The sequence below is a fragment of the Pelmatolapia mariae genome, linkage group LG7 (genome assembly GCF_036321145.2).
Source record: "Pelmatolapia mariae isolate MD_Pm_ZW linkage group LG7, Pm_UMD_F_2, whole genome shotgun sequence".
NCBI lineage: Eukaryota > Metazoa > Chordata > Actinopteri > Cichliformes > Cichlidae > Pelmatolapia > Pelmatolapia mariae.
In genome coordinates, this window is record NC_086233.1 from 16,515,338 (window position 1) to 16,537,550 (window position 22,213).

The 22,213-nt window shown below is 39.3% G+C and overlaps 1 protein-coding gene across 4 annotated transcripts in view; it reads left to right on the top strand.

The window, feature by feature from the left end:
* Positions 1–22,213, top strand: part of arhgef28a (Rho guanine nucleotide exchange factor (GEF) 28a) — a 53,570-nt gene that overhangs the window by 9,593 nt on the left and 21,764 nt on the right. For 2 of the 4 annotated variants that reach the window (XM_063478142.1, XM_063478143.1), the window contains exons 3-16: positions 1,357–1,501; positions 1,589–1,954; positions 5,245–5,434; positions 5,744–5,933; positions 8,198–8,267; positions 10,019–10,065; positions 10,221–10,293; positions 15,970–16,076; positions 16,186–16,457; positions 16,533–16,716; positions 16,819–16,927; positions 17,879–17,965; positions 20,076–20,118; positions 21,059–21,160. In XM_063478142.1, coding sequence (XP_063334212.1) covers positions 1,357–1,501; positions 1,589–1,954; positions 5,245–5,434; positions 5,744–5,933; positions 8,198–8,267; positions 10,019–10,065; positions 10,221–10,293; positions 15,970–16,076; positions 16,186–16,457; positions 16,533–16,716; positions 16,819–16,927; positions 17,879–17,965; positions 20,076–20,118; positions 21,059–21,160 — 1,985 coding nt within the window. The remainder of the gene's footprint in view (positions 1–1,356; positions 1,502–1,588; positions 1,955–5,244; positions 5,435–5,743; positions 5,934–8,197; positions 8,268–10,018; positions 10,066–10,220; positions 10,294–15,969; positions 16,077–16,185; positions 16,458–16,532; positions 16,717–16,818; positions 16,928–17,878; positions 17,966–20,075; positions 20,119–21,058; positions 21,161–22,213) is intronic. The other 2 variants (XM_063478145.1, XM_063478144.1) reach the window with 2 other exon arrangements.

Here is a 22,213-nt window from a genome sequence, read left to right on the forward strand (position 1 = left end):
GAGTTAGACTTACAGGAAATAACGAAGGCTACACAAGCAGCAGGATGAAATCTTATCTTCTGTTATGCGGAAAAACAATCAGAGATAAGTGTGCACTAAGTGGTACTGCAGCTAGCCGCTGAAAACGGAGAAACTGCAGCTTGAGTCAGACCTGTTTATCACTTCCAAATAGCAGCCTCGCAAACAACAGGAAGATAGCGACTCTTGAAACCCCCAAGGGTTTCGAAAGAACAGGGGTAAAGGTTAGAAATTTGACTGGAACCAGATTTTAAGTGCAGTTGAAATGATTATAGACTTTTTGTTTTGTTTTGTTTTTTTGTTTCCATGGGAAAGATTGACCTATACTCGCATGTATAATATAGGTCAAAACATGTTTGAAGACATAAAGTGTCCTGAGAAAAAAATTCCTTGAAAGTGAAATCACTGCAGGCACTGCAAATGCATTAGAAAGTGACATGTCTTAGATAAGAGTATTGCACACAATTTATCTGGAACGTCAGAGTCCGGACAAACTGTTTGCTAACCCTGTTATGGAGGAACATAATACCAAGAAGATGAATTCCAGTGTTGAGCTATCTATACTGACACGAGGACAGTGTTTACAGAGAACAGTTGTCCTTCCAGCATATTCCTGATTCGATGTCATTGTGTTTTCTTTGCAATGTATGAGCTGGAAGGCAAGAAAATCTTGGTGATTTTTGCTGGTGTTTGTGTACAAACAGAATAAGTCAGTGCTGTCATGTTTAATGCTGATATCCGTAAAAGATGGTAAAGTTATGACAGTCGTTAGGATAATGCAGGAAAAAAGGCTAGAGTGGGTTAAAAAGTAGAATCTCTTCATAGGATAGATTGTGAGAACTTAAGAGCCCCTGTTTTCTTCCTGGGAAAACACAACAGGAGGGTTAAGTACAAGGAGTGCAGTAAAGGTGGTGAAACTAAATCACCAATTTAGTTTGCCTTTTTAAGTTCAGGTTTCTTACTGTATAGGTTACACTTAGTGGCTCGGTCACACTAGATTTAAAATAGGATGACCTATTTTTACATTTTGCATCCTAGGAACAACTGGTGGTTTCCCAATAATTGCATAAACTTTTTTTGTGTTTGGTGGTATTATTGTAGGGTCTACCTTACAATATGAAGCGCCTTGAGGCGACTGTTGTTGTGATCTGGTGCTATATAAATAAAATTGAATTGAACTGACAGATTGTAAGTAGTTGCAGTGATCATTTGGTCACCAAGAAGTTGAATGACAAGCCACAGGTTGCCTGGTGGAAGGCAACTTGTCTCCAAACAGTCACAGTCTGACCCTGTACTCAAGGGTGATAATATTGCCTGACTTTCTGTTTCTTGAACCAGGGACAAGTGGAGGCTCATGTAAGGCTGCAGACCAGAGTTTCTGAACATGCAGATTTCTACATTGTTGTACAAGGCTCTAGACTTGCACACGTGACTACAGCAAAAAGAGCCAAGGATTGCTTGAGTCTTTGCTTCACAGTTCCAGGTATGTCCTTTAGTCAACCACTTTGGCTCTCATGTTGTCATCACTTCCTGCTTTGATTTTTTTTATGATTTTCCCTATATTCCACAGGCCACAACCTTGAGGAAGTTGTTTCTGTCACATCCTACTTTCACATTGAGAACAAAGTCAAACCTTGTGAGGGGGAAGCGTCCTTTGAGTACGTCAGGGATGATGCCCAGGAAGTAGCAGAATACCTAAGTGAAAACAGAGACCAGCTTGACCCCCAGAGCTTCTTAGAGATCCTGAAGAAGTTTCCTTGTTGTGCACAGGGAGCGGATGATGAGCTCTTTGTTGAAAAGTTAGCTCACCTTGAGCAGGAGGTGGAGATCAATCAAAGTTCAGCTGATCTTCGGCTGCTGGATGAGAAGATCACACATGCTTTGGCTAACATGGATTACCCTCAGCAGTGGAAAACAGATGGCCAACCTAAAGAAGGTAATGAAATGAAAAGTCCAACTTTAAGTCGGAGGTTATTTTGTAGAGACTTCAGTAACCACTTGCATCTCAGGTTTCTGCCTCTAAAGCCCAAATGTGTTTTCATATTATTTTTGCTTCATGTTCTTTTTCCATGGTAGAATAATTGTACAGAACACATCTTTAATGACTTTAAAAAGAACAATTGTGGGTACACAAATTTGAATTTATTTTGAAGCTTTCATCCACACAGGCTCAAATATATACATGCTTTGACTTTAAACTTTTACGTGGTGCTGAAGATTCTACTATGTCTTTTAGTGTGACAAGGTGAAGGCCTATTAACATCTCGTTAATAATCATGATTCACGACAACTGGTTTTTTTTGCCAGCATAAAAACAATTTGTTTGAGAGCACTCATTAGATCGACCAATACTCTGAAAAATGGGAATGTCCAAGTAACTCAGTGAAGACCTAAGAAGAACGGCAGATTTACACAAGTTGAGAAGGTCTCTTGAAGCCATTTCTAAATAATCAGAGATTGCAAGATCATTAGTTCAAACAACTGTAAGCAATCACAAGTTTTTTGGATATGTCGGCACTTGCCAAGGTCTGGAAGAAAACCCAACCTGTCAGCCTCAGATGAGAGGAAATTGGTTAGAATGTTCAAGAACAACCCAGGAACCACCAACTCAAGCCTGACATGACCTGTAAACTGCAGGAATACCAGTCGCTGTTCTCAGTGGAACGTGTTTTGCGTCATCAACAAATGAGAGGGCGCGGATAAAGAAAATAAACTAAAATTTGCAGCTACCCACATGGACAAGTCAATTCCCTTCTGGAGAAAAGTTTTATGGGCATAAGACAGAAACACTGAGCTCTTTTGTCACATTGACAAGAGTTTGTTTGGAGGCAGGTAAGGTAAAGGTAAGGTTTTCAAACCCAAGAAGACTGTACGAACTGTCAAGCACAGTGGTGGTAGCATCGTGCTTTGGGGCTGTTTTGCTGCTGTGGTACTGATACCAACTGAGTGTTACAACAGGAGAGTGATACACAATCCCAAATACACATCAGAAAGGCTTTTACCAATTCTGCTAAGAAGAGTGGTCAAATATCCATCCAAAATTATGCTACAAGCTAGTTAAAGTGTCTGGTCAATGTGCAATTGTTATCGGGAAATTTAACCAAATACTGTTGTGTCTTTGTGCTTTAGAGAAAATCCAAAATAAATGTAAACTTGTGCATAAATTTTTTTGTTTGTTTTTTTAAAAAGTAGTTAAAGATCTATGCTGTACAAATATTCCACCCTGGAAAAAGAAATTTTCAAAAAAATTATTAAAAGCTGCAAATTAGCATGATGAGTGTATGGAAACTTGGTCAAGTTTAATATAATAAGGTCAGTCTCTTAGCTGTCTAATGATGCCACTGAGAGTGGATATGCCTAATATCATAACTTCAGCCACACAGCTCTGGCTGTGAGTAGAGAAACCCCACCTACTTGCCGGTCAACCCTTCTGTTAAAAAGGGGCAGCCAATCAGAAAGGTTGACCTTAAAGGGAAATATGGGGAAACTGTTGGTTTCAGACAGAGATGAAACTGAGTGGTTGCAGCAAGGTCTGGTATTAGATAATATTAAAAAAAAAAAACAACAACATTGTGCTAGAAAGGAGCACACAAGGTGCCTACTATCTTCACATGTTGATATCACAAAAGTAAAGTTATTGAATCATTTGGAAAACATTTTTTTTTGTAGTTTTGAGGAAAGGACCGTATTAATCCTTCAGGTCATTATTGCTCTGGTGCTCTCGTGTTCAGTGCTTTCAAACCCAATGAGATCTGACTGTGCGGCTCACCTCAGTCATCACATGATTCAGAGGACCAGGCAGCCAGTCGGGCATAGGCTGGTTTGCTCCAAAGACAAAGTAATTATTGCCATTATTCTTTCTTGGTCAGATTAGAGTTGTCCTGCAGACCTCCGTGGCTGCTAAATCAACTTCCACAACCCTTTGCACTACACTTTCATTGTTAGAGTTTCTGGCATCTAGCCTTAGATTGAGTTATTTATTATGTTTTGTACTATCCTTTTTAATGAAAAGGATTAAAATGCTCAACAGTATAACAAAATTTTAATGAAAATAAGAAATTAGGAATTACATATCCTGGTCCAGCTGTTTCATTATGCCTTTACAATTCCAGACTGTTTGTATTCATCATAAGCAGAAAAAGCAAATGAGACTATAGGCAGCCTAAAGCAGCATATTCACATGTAGTGCTAAAGGCTGCATTCAGACTGTGTGTGTGTGTGTGTGTCCTTTTATTTGGCAATGCATGTATGGTCATGGTTTGCTTAAAAAAAAGAAGCAAATGCTGATGCAAAGCTTGGGTGTGGTGCAAATTCAAAGTAGCTCTTGGCCCCCATAGCCATGCGGCGCACTATTTGCAATGACAACAATTTGACAATGAGGTGCTTGTTTGTTGAACTTTGCATAAAGAGCATGTGCAGCATTCGCTCCCCTTGGTCTCTCCAAACTGGGTCACAATTTAATGGCACCATTGTTGAGGCGGCAGGACATTTCAGTTCATTTTGGGGTTTCAACAAGAATTGGAAAGGAGAAGAGAAATAGTTGAATTATTCTGCACATTGTTTCTGCACTGGAAAGATGGTACCATGGTAACTCTCACCCACAGACGGGGGGAAGACCCAGAAGATAAAATCTTTTTTAAAGTTTCTTCCTGAACTTACAAGACGACAACGATGTAGAGGGAAGAAATTTACTGGTGGTTTTTCGCTTGGCAGGAAAGATCCTGCTGCCCTACATTAGACTACAGACTGTTAAAAGATCAGTCAGTCATAGGGAATAACGACTGCTGACATGTCCTCATACTCATTGTTTATACTCCCTTATGCTCCAGTGAACAGGAGGCTAGATCTAGCAACTGTGTCACAGCAGGTGTTTGCTTAGGAAAGCATTTGGTTTTAGTTGGTAATGATAATATTCATATAGTGCACACAGGCATAACACAGAGTCACTCACTCCTTATATGCACAGTGCCCTGCTGCTGTGTTGATGCACTGGAAGTCTGTTGGAAATAGCAGGAAAAGTTCTTGAAGCTAATACCGCTTTTGATATTTGGGATTTCCAAATACATTCATATTGACTAAAAAGTCAATTCTGACACTGATTACTCAGAAGACACATGCTAAGAAGGTTGTTTTACATGTGTCAGCGCTTTTTAAACATCTCCTCGATTAAAAGATTATTCAGTATCTTTCTCCCTCCAAATAATTCTCTCTTTTCTTTTTCTCCAGCTGTCAAACCTCATCCCAGAGAAACCCTTCTCCATGTTGCGGTGCGTTTGGGTTTGGTTCACCTTGCCCGATTCTTAATTCACCAACCAAGAGGTCAAAGGGCATTGACCTTACCCAATCAGGAGGGAGACACACCCCTCCAATTGGCTCAAAAGTCTGGACAGCATGCCATGTTCATGCTGCTAGCAGCGTAAGGCTCTTATTATTTTACTATTGTCTCTTTTCGACTATTGAAAGGTAGTAGTATTTTCCTTTTGAAGGTATTACTGTAATATCGTAAATAATTGCTTTATGAAGTAAATGATGAGTAATGATGAAAAAAATTAAGATGGAAATATACACAAAATGCACATGCATAAAATTTCAGAGAATTTATTTTAAATATGATAAACCTCTAACATTTCCACATGCAGTAATAACATTGTAAAGACTGAGCATGAGAAGTATGTACAATAGCTGATATATTGGGGATTATTGTAGTAAATCTTTTCTCCATCAGCTCTCCAGGTCCTGCAGTTAGCCCTCTTCCTGGTGTGTGGTGCTTGTGGTCCAACAGTTCTTACATGCTGAGGTTCTGCCCTGGGACCGACTCTCTAGCCCTCTCTGTGAGGCATACCCCGGGAAGCTCCCCTCAGGATAGCATCATGGTCCTGCGAGAAAGACTAGGAGACTTCGGTGTTTCTAAAATGGTGAGAATAAACCACAGGGGATGTCTGTTAAAAAATTTAGGGAAGAAAATGCAAATGACTGTTCCAATGCCTGTCTGTGCTTGATGTAAAGTTATGTTGTCAAGTTAAGGCCATATCATAAGTTTAGTAAACCCTTGTGTAAACACTCATGCTCTTTAACAATCATAGGTTTTGATAAGAGTGAAGCAGTAAATACATTACCTCTGCAGCACAGTAAAACGAAGGGCATGAGGGAAGAAAATGAATGACGTTAGCTGATGATAACAGGCTTAAGGGGATTACCTTAAAGAGCGAGAAGCCAAAGCAAATTGTTTCAGGCAGAGGATAAGCTGAGGGGTCGCATCAAGGCCTGTTATAAGGCAAATAAGGATTATTTTGAACTGTGGATCATGTGAAACTACAATAGCAGTGTCCACGAGTTTAAATATGGAGTTGGAAATCAATCCACCTTTAATGTTTGGACACACTTGAAAATCCTTTTGTGCGCTAATAAAGCAAACAATGGTTCGACCTCTCCAATAACTCTGTGACCTGCTCCCTGTTGATAACCCAATCAGACCACTCAGGTCATCAGGTGCAGCTCTTAACTATTCCCAGAATTAGATCTAAGTGAGCTGAGGGAGCTTTCAGTTAATGTGGTCCTGTTCTTTGGAACATAATGCCTGCTGACCCGAGGTCAGTTACAAATGGGTCTACACTCAGAAAAACCAATAGAAGGATTTTGAGTTTCTGTTCTCACAGGCTTAAAATTAATATCTATGTGTGGACGTGTGTGTGGGTGTGTGTGTGTGCTAAGTAGGGCTGGGTATCGTCACTGATTTCTAGATTCAATTCGATTTGAATCGGGGAAATTTTGACTCAGTCAGAAATATTATAATTCTGATCACGTATCAGTACATTTCCATATTTTTATATCTATAAAAACAAAGCTGACACTTGAGACTTTATTAAAAGTGTAAGCATCACAGCAGATGCCTTTGTGTCAAAGTAGCTGAGGATAAAACACAGAAAAACATGAAGGCGACTTTCCTTGCCTGGGATTTTATAGCAGATAACCTTAAAAATATTCTGCAGTAGATCAAAAATGAAAAAAAGTCATCAATCAACATATGAACAGTACCTGATGCTGCTGAAGTGAAGCAGAGCAAAGTAACAGAGGTTTGATTAGAGACACAGCTAAGCATTTTGCAATTTTGCATAATTTTAAAAAGTTTAAATTTGTTCAGTAGCCTATTGAACAGCAGAAATAAGGCTTTCTTTTTGGAAGTAAGTAAAAGGAAAAAACAGCAGCCGACAGCGCTGTAAACAACGGTAGACTTGTGATGAAGTGTGATTTTTATCGTGGTGGAAGCAAAACAGCAAAACTAAGAGGGAATTCGTGACGATGTTTATGTGAAGCGAAATGTGAAGCGTAGTTTGGATCTTCTTTTGCTGCTGGTTCAGTCAATATTGTTTGGAGAGAGATAAAAACCTGCAGCTTCAGAATCAGCGCAAAAAGGGCGTAAACACAAAGCGCGGACCCGTTGACGGATCAGAATCAGCGGGCTGTCGGGTTTCAGCCCTGACCGTGTCCGTGCCGTCGGGTGAGAAAGCCACATCTCACTGATTCTGATCCGTCGGCGGGTCCGCGCTTTGTGTTTACGTCTTTGTGCAGAATCCGTGTACCTGCTCTCTTTTACTGTTTTAGCTGTTTGGTGGTTGTTGAAATTTTGTGAGGTTTAACCTGAGATTCTGGCGTTTCGGACAAAATAAATTTAGATTAAAAAATCAATTCAGGATCGATATCACATTATCCAAGCTAGAATTGATTTTAATTGATAAATCGATAATCAAAACCCACCCATAGTGTTAAGCACATTGAGTTTACATGTAATGAAATGTGCTCTATAAACAAAATTGACATTGATATTGAAATTAGTGTAATTTATAATAGCAAAAACAAAGCAAAGGCCGACCTACACTGAACTTCACATCTGAAGCAAACGCAAACAGAGACATTTGACATTCCTAGATGATGAATACGCAAATGAAAAAACATAGCGATGTTAATAATGTATGTGTGATGTTGTTCATGCAAAGTTTGGTTCAGATTGGCCCATCTGTATGTGAGTACATATGGACATATATCCATACATAGTTTGTATATACACATATTATAGTAAGACTGCAGTAGTGACTAAATAATTGTACTTTATCATAATGTCATGTTTCTTTGTACAGTTCATGGCAGTTTTAATTTACTCAAACATCTGTTTCTGTCCAAGATCAATGTGCTCAGAGCTGATACTGTGGTGGGCAAGAGGGATACGGATGAAGGTGTTCAGACTAACAAAGGTAAGTTCTGAATTAAACTCAGTCTAATGTGTAGCATTGTGGTCAATTTGTGTTCATAATATCAGAGAAATTGATTACTTTCAGGCTTTTATCTGAAAAATATTAGGCCAATGTTTATCCAGCCTTTCGTGTACTTTGTATGGGGCCGGTCTCTAACCACATACATAAAATGTGATTAGGAAGAGCAGCTATGTCCAACTTATTACTGTATCCAAGACGGTGGGATAACATGGCAGCGTCCACAAACCGGTGTCTGTTCCTGTGTATTTTTATGGATTAATTCCAAATTTATATGTTAGAAGATGTAATTACACATTAATCAGTCTATATTTATGAACACAGCAGTATTTCGTCTATTAAATAACCTCAAAATGCTGCTGATTGTACCTTTAATGCAAGTCTTCACCAAAAATGTTGGATTAGAATTATGGATTTTAGAATAAAGAATGGTCTTCGACCGTACAAATTGACAGTAAATATAAGAAATAGCTTTAATCAAGTTTGTCCTTACCCATGTTATTACTACAGAAGTAGTGGTTGAGTCCACACCAAAGCAGTGTCTTGTCCCATATTACACGGACTTTCCGGCTGTTTAACCCCCCCCCCCCCCCCCCCCCCCCACACACACACACACAACAAAAAAAGGTTCATAAACACACATGTCAGCACTGTTTCTTCCATGAACTCAGTCATGATCCAAATTCTTGATTGACAGATAATAAACTGATCATTGCATTTTTCAATATTTCAGATCACTTACTCTCATATTTGGACTTTGGACTGTTTTGTCAGACAAAACTAGCAGTATAAAGACTTCATCCCAGGCTCTGAGAACCTGTAGCGGTCATTTCTAAACTGCTTTCTGATGCTTTGTAGCCGAAACAAAGTGTTTGATTTGTCAAAAATAACAATCAAAGGATTTTGCAACAATGAAAATAATAATTACTTACAACCCTGCTATTGTCATCACACTGATCTGTGCGTGCGCAAACAGCTCATGCGTGTTGTCTGCCTGCGGTGGCATGCAAGTTTGGAGACTTTACTCTGGAGCAGTGGAAAAATGAACAGCCACAGATTCACTTGAGCAAACAATGGTATGATCAGACATCCATCACTTAGGACCTAAAGAGACTAGAAAAACACTTTCAACAGACACCATAAAAGGCACAGCCACTGCACATCTGAGCCTTCAGAGAAAACCGAAGAAGCACATTGTTTCTCTTTCCCTGCGGTGACATGTTCAGGCTGGCATGCAGACATGCAGAGAGTAATCTTTGCTAATCTTTGATGCCATCATTCTATATCTATGTCTCACATACACACACATACACACACACACATTTTGTGTTTCTTCAATCTGTGGCTACTCTTTTTGGTAACCATAGAGATGGCAGGTGGCAGTATCGACTCATAAAGGGAAGCAGGAAGTGTACCACGGTATTGACCTTAACCCCGTCGCGACTCTAGCAGCCGTCCATTAATCCTCTTGAAATAACAGCTCCACAGTAGGGAGCTTGTGCTCTTTCTCTGGACCTGCTGGTTTGGACGAGCGCAAAGTCTGATTGGTTAGTTTTTCCATTCCTGGATAGCAGAGTCACATCCAGAGAACCTGATGTTGTGCCTTCCACATAACTCTCTTTTTTAGAGTAGCAGCAGCAGCAGCAGGAGAAGGAGGAGGAGGAGGAGGAGGAAGATGAGGGTGTTTGTGTGTCAGGCTTCAGCTTTTGGTTAAGTGTTTTTCTTTTGCACAGGCATCAACAAGGAACAACATGTGGAAGAGCATGTGCTCGTGGACAGTGTGAGTATACATACATATGTTGTAGATGTTTGCAGATTTTCCACTTATGGTCATTCCTGGTTTTTGAATGCAGCCATACACATTTATGACTTTTTCAAGTAAACTATATGTAATTTTAGTGAAAAGGTGTGCATGCTTTTTGTGTTTGCTTAAAGGTTTTTGAAGAGCAGCTCGTCCTGTCTTTAGATGACGATGATGATGAAGAAGAGTACTCATCCTCATTATCTGGTAACTCTCTTCTCTTCTCTTCTCTTCTCTTCTCTTCTCTTCTCTTCTCTTCTCTTCTCTTCTCTTCTCTTCTCTTCTCTTCTCTTCTCTTCGACCTCTGCTTCAAGTATTTTCAGATGATTTATTCACTGGCCCAATGTTCTGGCCCAGCAATCACAACTTTTTATTTTCCGTTTTAATATTACGGCAATAACTCTTCAGCATCTGGATTAAATGATGAATGGGTAATCCATAAAAAATACAACAACATATTTGTGGCTGCACTGAACAGCAGGGTGTGGGAACAGAACATATTAAGCTAGTACAGAAGCCTGGGGAGGAACTGTTTCTCTCGTGGTCTTAGCACAATATGCGAGGCTCTGTTTTGAATCACATCATTGGAAATCGATGCAGTTGCTGCTTCACAGGCACAGACAGGGATGGGCTTCTGTATTAGGCACAGAGGTGGTATTCGTTTATTAAATGGACATATTATCCTCCGGGAGTCTTTGGATGATGCTGGTTGTGTCTTTACCCGCACTGGCTCCATAATGACTCAATCCAGGGGTCCAGGAATCTGCCCTGTCAGTGGGACAAAGACAGGAATGGGGTCAGGCTTGTCCCACTCAGACTTTGTCTGAGCTATGAGATGCCCCCCCTCTGGTTTGTCGCCCTGCCATCCCCTCCCCCGATTCTCTCCTGGATCAAACAGTAGAGCTGTGTACTCGAAGCAAGAGGTGGAATGTTAACAAGCTAAAGTGTCCTCGGCTTACAAAAGCTGACATTTCAGATAAGACACATGCATTTACGCTGATTCCCTTTTAAATCCAACATCTACCCAAGACTATATAAGCTGAAGCTCATTGGCTAGTAAAAAAAGTTGAAGAGGATGCTTAAGTGTTTCGGGTGTCACCACGGTTACTGCGAATGCTAATTTTCCTGTGTGATGCTGTGGAAGAATGAAGAGTTTGTTGTAAACTTTGGAGAGACTCTGGTGCTACTGAATGGCGCTTGTAAATGCTGTATAAATGAAAGTATGTGTGTGCGTTTACGACGAAGTGTCGGCGTTAAGTAGTGTCGCGTGAAAAACACGAGGCATCGATCCCATTGTTTTCCACAGATTGCAGATTTCTCCTTATATTCATCAAGTTCTTAAACTCTCTTTTGGCCTGAGTGCTTTAGATGGGATGACAGTGTCTCGGGGCTACCGTGGTGAAAAAGTGTCATTTGGAGTTATTGTTTTTTCCAGATCTGTTGAAATGATCATAACAGTTTCTCATGTTTCACTGACATAACTCAGCGGTGGCAGTTATTGTTGGAGCTAGCTTGTGTTACGATTAGTCTACCAGCCGAGACTTGTGCTGCTTGTGTCTGTCACCATTAGATCCAGTACTGGAATCTTGGTTCTTTGTTTTTGCCTGTGTGAAAGGTTCTATTTAAAGGTCACAGCAGATACATAAAAACAAGATAAAAGTCATGGAACTATATGAGAAGTCTGCCTTGTATATTTGAGCTCCATTTGCGCTACTTGTATGTCTTCACTATGTGAGAGCAGCAAAGAGGAAATGCCTCTGTGATGCCCAGGATTTCCTTTACATTAGTGCAGCCATGGCCGGTCCAGACATCAAAGTCTGGGTGGAAAGTGCACTCATCAAGGAAGGCAATTTTCCACGTGTTTAAAATAAAAATGCCAACCACCACTCCCTTACAGTTGCCCAAGTAATTATGTACACTGTACATGTTCAACAGCACTTTACTTTGAGACATTGTTCAGGCTACTTTAAATTTACTACATTTCATAGCGAAAGGGAAATATTGTGCTTTTTAAATACATTTAACGGTCACATTACTGTTGTGTTTTTTTTTTTTTTTTTGTTTTTTTTTTACAATATACAGATCATGTGGCAGGCATTATAGTGTGTATATTTGTATAAATACATGCAGAGTTATACAAAGAAGCTTAATCCACCTTACCTTTAATCTAAACCAGATGCTCACATTTGCTAATTAGCACTAAAGACAAGATTCATCGGAAGTTAACTGGAAACCACTAATGTAGATTAGAAAAGAAGAAAAAATAAGATTCAGAAAAAAGCAAGAGAAAAAAAATATCTGAACACCAATAAAATATAGATTAAAATATCTGACAGTGTCATAGACAGGGGTGTCAAAAGTAAAAGCATTTTTTACTAGTACACATACTTGTGTTAAAAATACTTTGGTAAAAGTCAAAGTACCGATTCAAATTCGTTACCCAAGTAAAAGTGAAAGATTACAAGCTCTGAATGTGCTCAGATTAAAAAAGTTAAAAGTAGCTTTTTGGAGGGCATCTCTACCAGCTATTTTTGTAAAACGTAAACTGAACCTTGTGCTATATTAATAAAGTAATTAAATAATTAAATGATATTAACACATGAGAATACAAACTTTTTTTGAACAGGGAAATGAGTACAGTCCAACATTAAAGTGGGATTTCACAGGAGGGAACTCAGTCATTTCTGTTCTGAGCTCTACTCCTGTTTATTATTGTGAGCTGTTTTCTTTGTGTACATGCTGTGATCAGCTGACCTATGTTGCTGCTGGTCTTTGTGGATTTACACAACTGAATTGAACAAGCTGTAAGAAAATTTTTCATGAGCTATCTTCTCTGATTTCCATTCCCTACACTGGCAGTGTACTGTTTATACTGTCATTATACTAGACAGTATTATAAAAGTTGAATGAACCAAAGCATCATCATCTTAAATTCAATTTAATCTCTGCTACCCTTTATGTAAACCAACTCTGACCAGGAACATCTCACCGGCTGTGCACCAGCCCAGTACAGTGCTTTACTGTATTCACATCATATACAGATCCAGTGTCATATTTTTAAAAATGAAGACATTACATCCTTTGTCCTGCCCGTCTTTCTACATCTTTTTCTTTCTTACATCTTTCTCCATGTCTGAGTGAAGTTATCTTTTCTTCCTGTGAAATGCAACAGCTGCACCTTTAGCTAGCAACACACTGTGTGATAAACTGCACACAAACAGTTTGTGTGTTTGCTGATGTGTGTTGAACTGTTAGTGACACTGCATTTGAAATTACTTACAAAAAAACTTTGCTTCTCCTCCTGTAGTGCTAGCTAGATGCTGAAGTACCGTGACCACAACTTATGTACATCTGGACTAAAAACGCCATTCCAGATCATTCTGACCCATTTTAACTCGAGCATAGTGCTATAAACGGTGCATAAATTTTTTATATATTTGCCTCTTTCATCTTTGTGTAGGCAGAAAGCCCTTATAATGGATACACCAATGAGATAGTCTTTCATGAGCTATTGTTACCTCCATCTAGACTCATATTGGTTTAATGTTTTGAAGTGTGGAGTAATGGTGAATTGTGCTGTTCTACTTAAATACAGTAACAAAGTATTTGTACTTCATTACCTCCCACCTCTGGTCAGTATACTAGCTTGTTATCACCCACAAACCCCTCAGGGAGTCAGTGAGTGTATCTAAGGCGACCCCTTTCAAAATAAGGGAGCTGCTGGGACCATAGACACTATAAAAAAATAATAATACCTAATGGTATGTTACCCACTGGTTAGTCTTGTTATAAAGACTTAAGCTGAGCTTTTTTGTGATTTTAGTGTTTTGAAACCCAAGCTGATGAGTATGGTATGGATCAGACTGTGACAGAGCACCGCATGCTCATTGGCTAATGACTTATTCACATTATGAAATTCATGTTTTAGTCACTATAGTCTGAAACTAGTGATTGTCCGCTGGGAGTCATCACAAAAATGTCGATTGAGGTCACATATTGAGGGAGCACAGGACTGTAGACCAGTGTTTCCCAACTTTTTGGAGCCACTGCACATATTTCACATTAGAAAAATCACACGGCACACCACCAAACAAAAATGTCACAAAAAGCATATTGATAATTTTTCCCTGTGCACCAGGTAAAGCAGAATTGGCTCAGTTTGTCCCCATTATACCGTTTTTGCTTTCTTCTGGCCACTACTCATGCTAGGGACTTCATCTGGGTTGGAATGTTTTCCAGGACCCAGGTCAGATTGACTACTTTTTCTTTTCAAATATTTATCTATTGCTATTACGCGCTGTGTTTTCTCACTCACAGCATGACTATTATCATCAAGGAAGGCAATTTTCTATAATTTCTTCCTTGTCTTCTTCTGTTTTACTGGAAGTTATCAACCCATTTAATTAGAGCAGTTGTAGTTGTAGTACTAGTTGTACTGCCCTCTAGTGGAAGAGAATGTAATTGTTCTGCCCGTTACTCCGATCGCTTAGAGTACAAATCAGGTGGAACCAGATAATCTTCCAAGACACACCTAATCGTTTCTCATGGCATACCTATGTGCCGCGGCACTGTAGTTGGGAAACACTGCTGTAGACTTCTATACAAGCAAAAGTCTGTATGCAGGAAAAGGTGTCGTCCCCTGCTGGTCATTAACTCCAAGATCGGAACCTTGACATAACTGCCAGAAAATTACTTAAAAAAAAAACAAAAAATGAATTTCAAACCCAAGAGCTTAACGCAGAAAAGAGTTCCCTGCGTCAGCCTCCTGGAACTAACTGTTCCTTTCTACACAAACTCTGACCAGTCCTAAAACCTCACTTCTGTCTAAATACCAAAGTATGCAGTGTTTAGAAACTTTAAGCCAAAGTAGATATGAATGTTATGTCGCCCTAAAAAGAGATTATTAATTGGCAAAATAGCTCCCGAATGCCAGAGGCAGCACACGCAAACAGATCCTAACCATGTATAGGCTCAGTGACCAGAAAATGTCACAAAAAATTAATATGGCGACAAAAGGAAAACAGATCAGATTTGAAAGATGAGATTAAGACAGAGATGCGTGCCTCTCTTCAGTGCCAAGCAGTCAATGAATTAAAAAAAGAAAAGTCTAACAACTTCAACTCTGATTTCAAGGAGGTTTATGACCTCTTAAATTTTGAAAAAAAAAAAAAACCCATGCACATGGATATAAAACTTTGGCAACATTGTTTCTTTTATTCTTCATCATTGGATTTTTATAAGCTCAAATCTAAAATCTCACCAAGGTCATTGCCTGTATTTCTGAATATTACTAAGAATGAGTGTTCATAAACACTGTGTTGACCTAGCACTTGAAGGAAAGAGAGAGAGAGTGATAGTGAGCATGACTCAGTGCAAATCAGTAATCTGCTTTTTTTCCCCCCTCAGAAAACAAACAGGCTGCCGGTAAGGATCATATGTGGAAGTTTCTATAAAAACAACCCCTTAAAGGTCATCACGTTTTTGCTTTATTCGTGTTAAGCCATGACATTTAAGCAATAAGATGACTGAATTATGGTTAAAAAAAACACTTCAAATAACAGAAAAAAGCAGGAGAGAGAAGCAAAAATGATTTAAAGGTCTATTATGATGACATGCTTTTTTGACCACGTCATGGTGAAGTTTCCTTGATTTATTTGTGTGGATAAGTCGCCTGATTATTTTATCCTGCCTTTGAGAGCCGTCTCTCTCTAGTTTCTGGCTGATGGGGCTGATGCTGGGAGGAATTATTGTAATCAAGAGTGTGCAGTAGTTGATCTTTACTAAGGAAGTGGTGTGTGTGTGTGACAAGAAGAAGTAGTCTGTTTGAATTATTCTAAACCAAAGTGAATCTCTTCTGAAGTTTTAACTGTATGCTTGTCATAGTAAATGGAGATCGCATGCCGTCCAGTGAAGTACAGAGCCAGTTCACTCAGGAAGCTGCCCACCCTCTGCTCTCTGCGATCCACAGCAGCGGCCGCACCATCGCACAGGTCATAGGTCATTCTCTTTCTTTTTAGTTATAAAATTTCAGTTTTTGCTTTGCTGCTTAATAAATTTCTTTCTTTTTGCTCTTTCTTTTGCCTTATGTTTTCACCTCAGGCGAATGATGTTGACATTAAATACAATGTCAGTGGAGTGACGAGGGACAGTACAGGGACAGATGGCAGTTTATGGGATACCATCAACTCGGAGGAAATTCTTTTAGCCACCGATACCCCTCCGCCCTTTTCAGAAGACTTCTACCCATCGTCTGCATCCGGCTCTCCCCTGCTTTCACCTGTCGATCTGGCCCTCACAAGGCTGATCCATCCCGCCTCCTCCGAGCAGGCCGATCAGAGAGGCAGTCCACCAATGGAGACCTGTGACCTCAGGTATTAATCAGATGTCTTCTCCGGTGCGTTGTGAGTACCGATAGTGTCTAACTAATTTGTCATCTATAACTCCAGTCCCAGTCTGGTGGCTCTGGAAGTGGACAGTGAAGAAGAAAGCGTCGGGCCAAAGTCTCCACTTTCCCCGCTCTCATCAGATGTGGAGAGAAGTGAAGACAAAGAGGAAACTTTCCCTCTTCCCTCTCCTGATCTCACTTGCACCCGTAGCCAGTCTGCATCAGCATATGAACCCACTTCACAAGTAATATACCATCCTCTCATCAAGTACTTCAGCTTATCCGTACATGAAGTGCTCTACAAGTTTTATACTGATGCTTTCAAACATTACTTGTTTCTCATGTAGGAACTGGTTGACGAGGGCCTTCGATTGCGATCCTATTCCTACTCCTCCAAAATCAGCTTACGTCCAGCTCGTTTTACTCGAGATAACCAAGCCTCAGATATCAGCCCCGGTTAGTAACGCTCAGATTGTTGAGCATGATAAAAGTTTAACACATGACTAACAACATTTCCAATTAACCTTTTTATTTTGCTTTTTTTGTCTGTCACTGATGGGGTAGTCTCACATCGTTGGTTGGTGAGAATTCTATTTAGCTAATTTTAAATTAGCTTTCAAGTGACAGATCAGCTGAACTAGATAGCTTTACAACTAATATAATGTACAGTCAACTCTAAGTAAATTAAGTAGTGGTTTGAATTGGAAATATGCCTGTTCACGTTCCTGCATTTGAGAACATTCAGCCTCTTGTCTGTATAGTAAATATATGTACAGAGAAAAAATATCTATCTTTATCTAAGGGTGGAAACAGTGGGTGTAAGCTAACCTACCTGCAACAGTTATAGTTCACAAATTAGCACGTTATGCATTGAATAAAAGGGGTGCTTCTATGTGACAGACAAATTCTTGGCTGGAGTCAGTTATTTCTGGAGTCCTGACATCACAATGAGTGTACCAGACCTAGACAAGAAATAATCTGGCAGAAAACCTCTCCTGGAAAAACACAATTTATCATTTTTAAACAGTGTTCTTTGTGCGGACTAAACAAATTAGATGGATTTTGCTAGCTTCCAGCAGAGCCAGGCTAGCTGTTTCCTGTTAAAATGGTGAGCCAGCTGGTAACTGGCTGCTGCCTCCAGCTTCATATGAAATGCGTAGACATGACAGTGGCAATCGTTTAAAAAAAAACAAAAAAAAGAAACACTTTTTTTTCAAAATGTCAGTGAAAGTTTAAGGTTTTTCTTTACGTAGTTGTAATTAGTAGTTTTTATTCAAAACAAGTTTACAAAACTGAATGAAAAAGTAGTGTTTAACAGCTTTTAGCTTAGAGTTGACTGTACATGCTGATAGTCTCAAGTGTCTTTAGCTGATCTATGAGCATTCCTCTATCCACTGTGCCCTGTAGATGCCGTGCACCACAGTGTCAGCCACAGCCGATCTCTTCTTCAGGCCCTCTCTCTGTCTAAATCTCTGTCTTTGCTCCACCCTGGTAGTAAGTACTGGACACCTGCAGCCGTCACATTATGCTAAGGCCCAGCAAAGCCGGCATGCCACTGTCACTGTTAATGCTTGCATATGTGTGGGAGGGGCGATTCAAGGTTATTATTGTAAACTGATTCAACTCTTAAAAAAAAAAGAAAAATGGCTTGAGTCATAATTTGATAGAATTTTATATTGAAACTTGGTGACAACATGGTAATAGTTTGGTAATAATGTGGAAAAAAGCAGTAATAGTCATATAATTCAATTTAATTTTAAATTCAATTTTATTTATATAGAGCCAAATTACAACAATAGTTGCTTCAAGGCACTTTATATTGTAAGGTAAAGACCCTACAATAATACAGAGACAACCCCAACAATCAGACGACCCACTATTCGTAAGCACTTTGCGACAGTGGGAAGGAAAAAAGTCCCATTTGCCTGGAAGAAACTTCCTGTAGAACCAGATGGCAGCAGATGGCTGCCCCTCTCTGAGCCTGTGAGTGGAGGGAGACAGCACAAAAGACACACTGTGAAAGAGGGCCATAATAATTAATGATTAAATTAATGATTAAATTCAGATTGGTGTATAAAAACAAGTGTGAAGGAAAAACACTCAATACATCATTGGAAGCCCCCAGCAGCCAGGCCTATTGCAGCGTAACTAAGCAAGGATTCAGGGACACCTGACCCAGCTCTTAACTTTTAATCCTAATCTTGAAGTAAAGAGGGTGTCTGTCTCTTAAATTCAACTGGGAGCTCAGAAGAGGGGCCTGAAAGCTGAAGACTCTGCCTCCCATTCTACCACAAGTACACTAGAAGTCTGAGAGCAAAGTGCTCCGTTGGGATGATACGGTACTATGATAGCTTGCTATTTACTATCAACTAAGGTTCAATGTTAGCCTAAAATCTATATAATGGGGTAATTAGGGCTGATACTGAGGAAAAAATGCAAATTGTCAATGAGGGAAAACCAATTAGTAACAGTAACCTATAGTAATATTACATTGCCTGCTGGATGCGTATCATATTTAAATTCTTTTTTCCCCCACAAAGCACAAAAGTACAGTCTTTATTCGTGTGCAAAACATAAACTGCTACAAAAGAAACATGAACCTGAAATTTGAGAATAGTTTCTACAATGACTGTCACTTCAACTTAGATGGCTTGGAGCATATCTGTCAATTTAATCTAACTCTAGAGAGACAAAGAAATACTACCAAATAATGTTTGGGTCTTTGTTATTGACAGCCTTACTCTACTTGGCCACACACCAGTCTGCTGGAAAAGTTGATTCTTGGGTAGGGCATTGTTGCCTGGAATTTCTTTTTTGGCTTAAACTCTAATACTGCTGCTAGAATGCATTTATTTTCTGTTATGCATTCACCAAATCACAACTGGTATTTCAACTTTTGAGAGGCTGCACCTTTCCCACAGATGGGCGTAGTTTTGTTGTCTTTGCAAATGCCCTCAATGCTTGAGTTTCTTCATTTGTTCATCATATTTTAATCATATACGTTAAACACTTAATAACACAACTTTATGCGATGTGACAAATTCAGAAAACATTTATTCTTGTTTTATACAGACTTTAGAAAAAACACATATTAACCTAAAAAACCAGCAAAATGTAAAAATATACTCTAATGCTCTTCAATCAAAGCACATAAAACAAGAAATTAGAAAGAAAATTAAGATTAGAAAAAAAGAGAATTCAATTAGAATCACCAAACTGTAATAACCTTGGCTTGTCTTTGTGTCTGTGTCTGGCTTTCGTAATCACGACACAGCTTTTCTGGAATCAGAATGTTCGAGGGGAGCGCAAGAAGAATTCACATTTGTCTGTCTGTGCTACTGCTTTTCATATTATCATCCTGTCCTGATTTGATACCTGAGGACCATCTTTGTTGCTTTGCATAACAATTGTGTCTGTATTCAAATGTTGTCATATGAAACTGAGCAGCTTCTCTAGAATGGAAATAAAATCTGATAAATCTGACAACAAAACTTGTTGCCTAGTCTAAATATTACTTTACCTGCTGTTTTTCTTTGGGTTATCAATAATCTATTTTTTATTATTTTCAACTTTAGTGACATCTGCCCCTTTTTTGTGTTCACAGAGCCAAGAGCCTCCAGTATATCAGATCAGTCTCATGAGAAAAGGTATTTATACTTTGCATTTAATTTACTCAACGTTATTAGGATTATTTTGTGTTCCAGGGTCTCTTTTCTGTCTCCTTTTGTTTCCTAGCACTAACTGATGTGACCTTTTGGAGCTCTTAATTGAAAGTTCCGTATGCGTCAATAAATTTGCAATCCCAAGGGCAGCATATGTAGGTAACTGTCATGACCAGGTTGCTTGGTGACAGCAGGCGCTCTGTGAACTTGGCTGCTGGTTTTTGTGAAGCTCTTTTGTCCTGATGACTCAGAGCCTATTCTTTGGTATTACTGGTGTTTGATCTATTTTTTTTTCTAGGGACAAAAGAGGTAGTGACGCAGAGATATCAATGTGAGCCTGCTCTACGCCCAACCTGATTTTTTTGTCAGTGTCACAAGGCTCTTCTGTGTTTTTCATCACTGAGTTGAAAGGGATATGGATTGATGTTGAAATGTTTATGATTTAAATATGAAAGCACAGTTTCCAGTTCTTCCATTTAAAAAGAAAAGCCAATTGATATTACTTATCAATCACTTTTAAGTGGACCTACTTTGCGCTTCAACTTTCTCGTTATGTGGATGTTTTATAACAATGGCAGATGCTCATAGTTTTGTATAATGATGACAAACTATGCAAAAGTAATCCCTGTGAGGCAAATTCCTGGGATTCTGACTGCTCTAAACACTCACTCGCACAGCTTTCCTTACTTTAGGATCTCTATGATGTCAAAGAGAGTAGATATCCTTAATGTGATCATCTCAGGAGCAGAGAGGGCCAATCTGATGTTCAGCTCTCCTGTTTACAAAAGAAAACTCTTGGGTTTTTTTGTTTTACCAAAGCCCTGTGTTGGATAAATAAGGATTATTTTGAACTGTGACTCATACAAAGCTACTCTAGTGGCAGAGAATATATAAACATGGTGTGTTATGGCGCTGTTCTTTACAGGGAGATCAAGTTTCGTAAGCGTGCCCAGTCTGCTGATGATGAAGGCAGCATGGAGCTGGCAGAGTCCCTACAACATCTCACCCTGTCTGAGTTTCTCAAAGAGTATGTGGGGGATCAACCTCTGTTTGCCTGTTTCCGCGTCATTAACCATCCGACATAAAAGACTAACCGTTAAAAAACGTAACAAAATGTACAGCACGTGTACCCCCTGTCAACAAACCACATTTCCTCTAACAGCAGAACAGTAACAGAATTAGGATCTTTTAACAATATGCACCGAATGTCTTTCTTTGTCATGCATGTCTCTAACTTCTAACAGTTCTTAGTTTTTTTTTTACTTGCTTTCACAGCAAAGTGTTGCAGAAATGGAGAACTTGTTTTTTGGTCTGTGCTTGTAGAGTGGGGGGAGTAATTATTTAATCTCTTACTGAATTTGAAGTTTTCTAACTGGCAAAGAAATGAACAGTCTCAATTTTTTTTTGAATATCAACCAAAAAATGATTTGCTTGTCATTTAGTGAAATAAGTATTTGATCCCCAAGCAAAACATGGCTTGGTACAATATAGATTCATTCATTGGTCTCTTAGTGCACTTATGTCCTGTAACCTTAGCAGAAAAATAGCCCCAAAGCATAATGTTTCCACCTCCATGCTTTACTGTGGAGATGGTGTTACTTGGATCATACCCAGCATTTCTCTGTCAAGCTGATGCCAAGGAGCTCGATTTTAGTTTCATCTGACCACAGCACTTTCTACCAAGCCCTCATTTATAAGGTCACTGGCAAACTTAGGAGAGGGCTTTAAATGTGACTTTTTAAGCAGGAGATCGTTGCAGGCACTGCAAGATTTCGATCCATTGCATTGTAGTGTGTTACTAGTGGTGTTCTTGGTGACCCATTTCAGTCTTGTGCAGGTCTACAATCTTCTCCCTGATGTCCTTTGACAGTTCACTGGCCAGGCCCATGGTGGTGGAGAAGTTGGAATGAAAAAACTGGTTGACATCAGGAGAATGTGTAATTGACTGAGTGATTGTAATCCACAGAGGGCAAACGGCCAATCTGTGGGAGCCAGAATTCTGGCTATAGGGAGATCGAATATTTATTTCACCCAATAACATCCAGATAAGTTTATAACTTTTGACATATTTTTTTCTAAA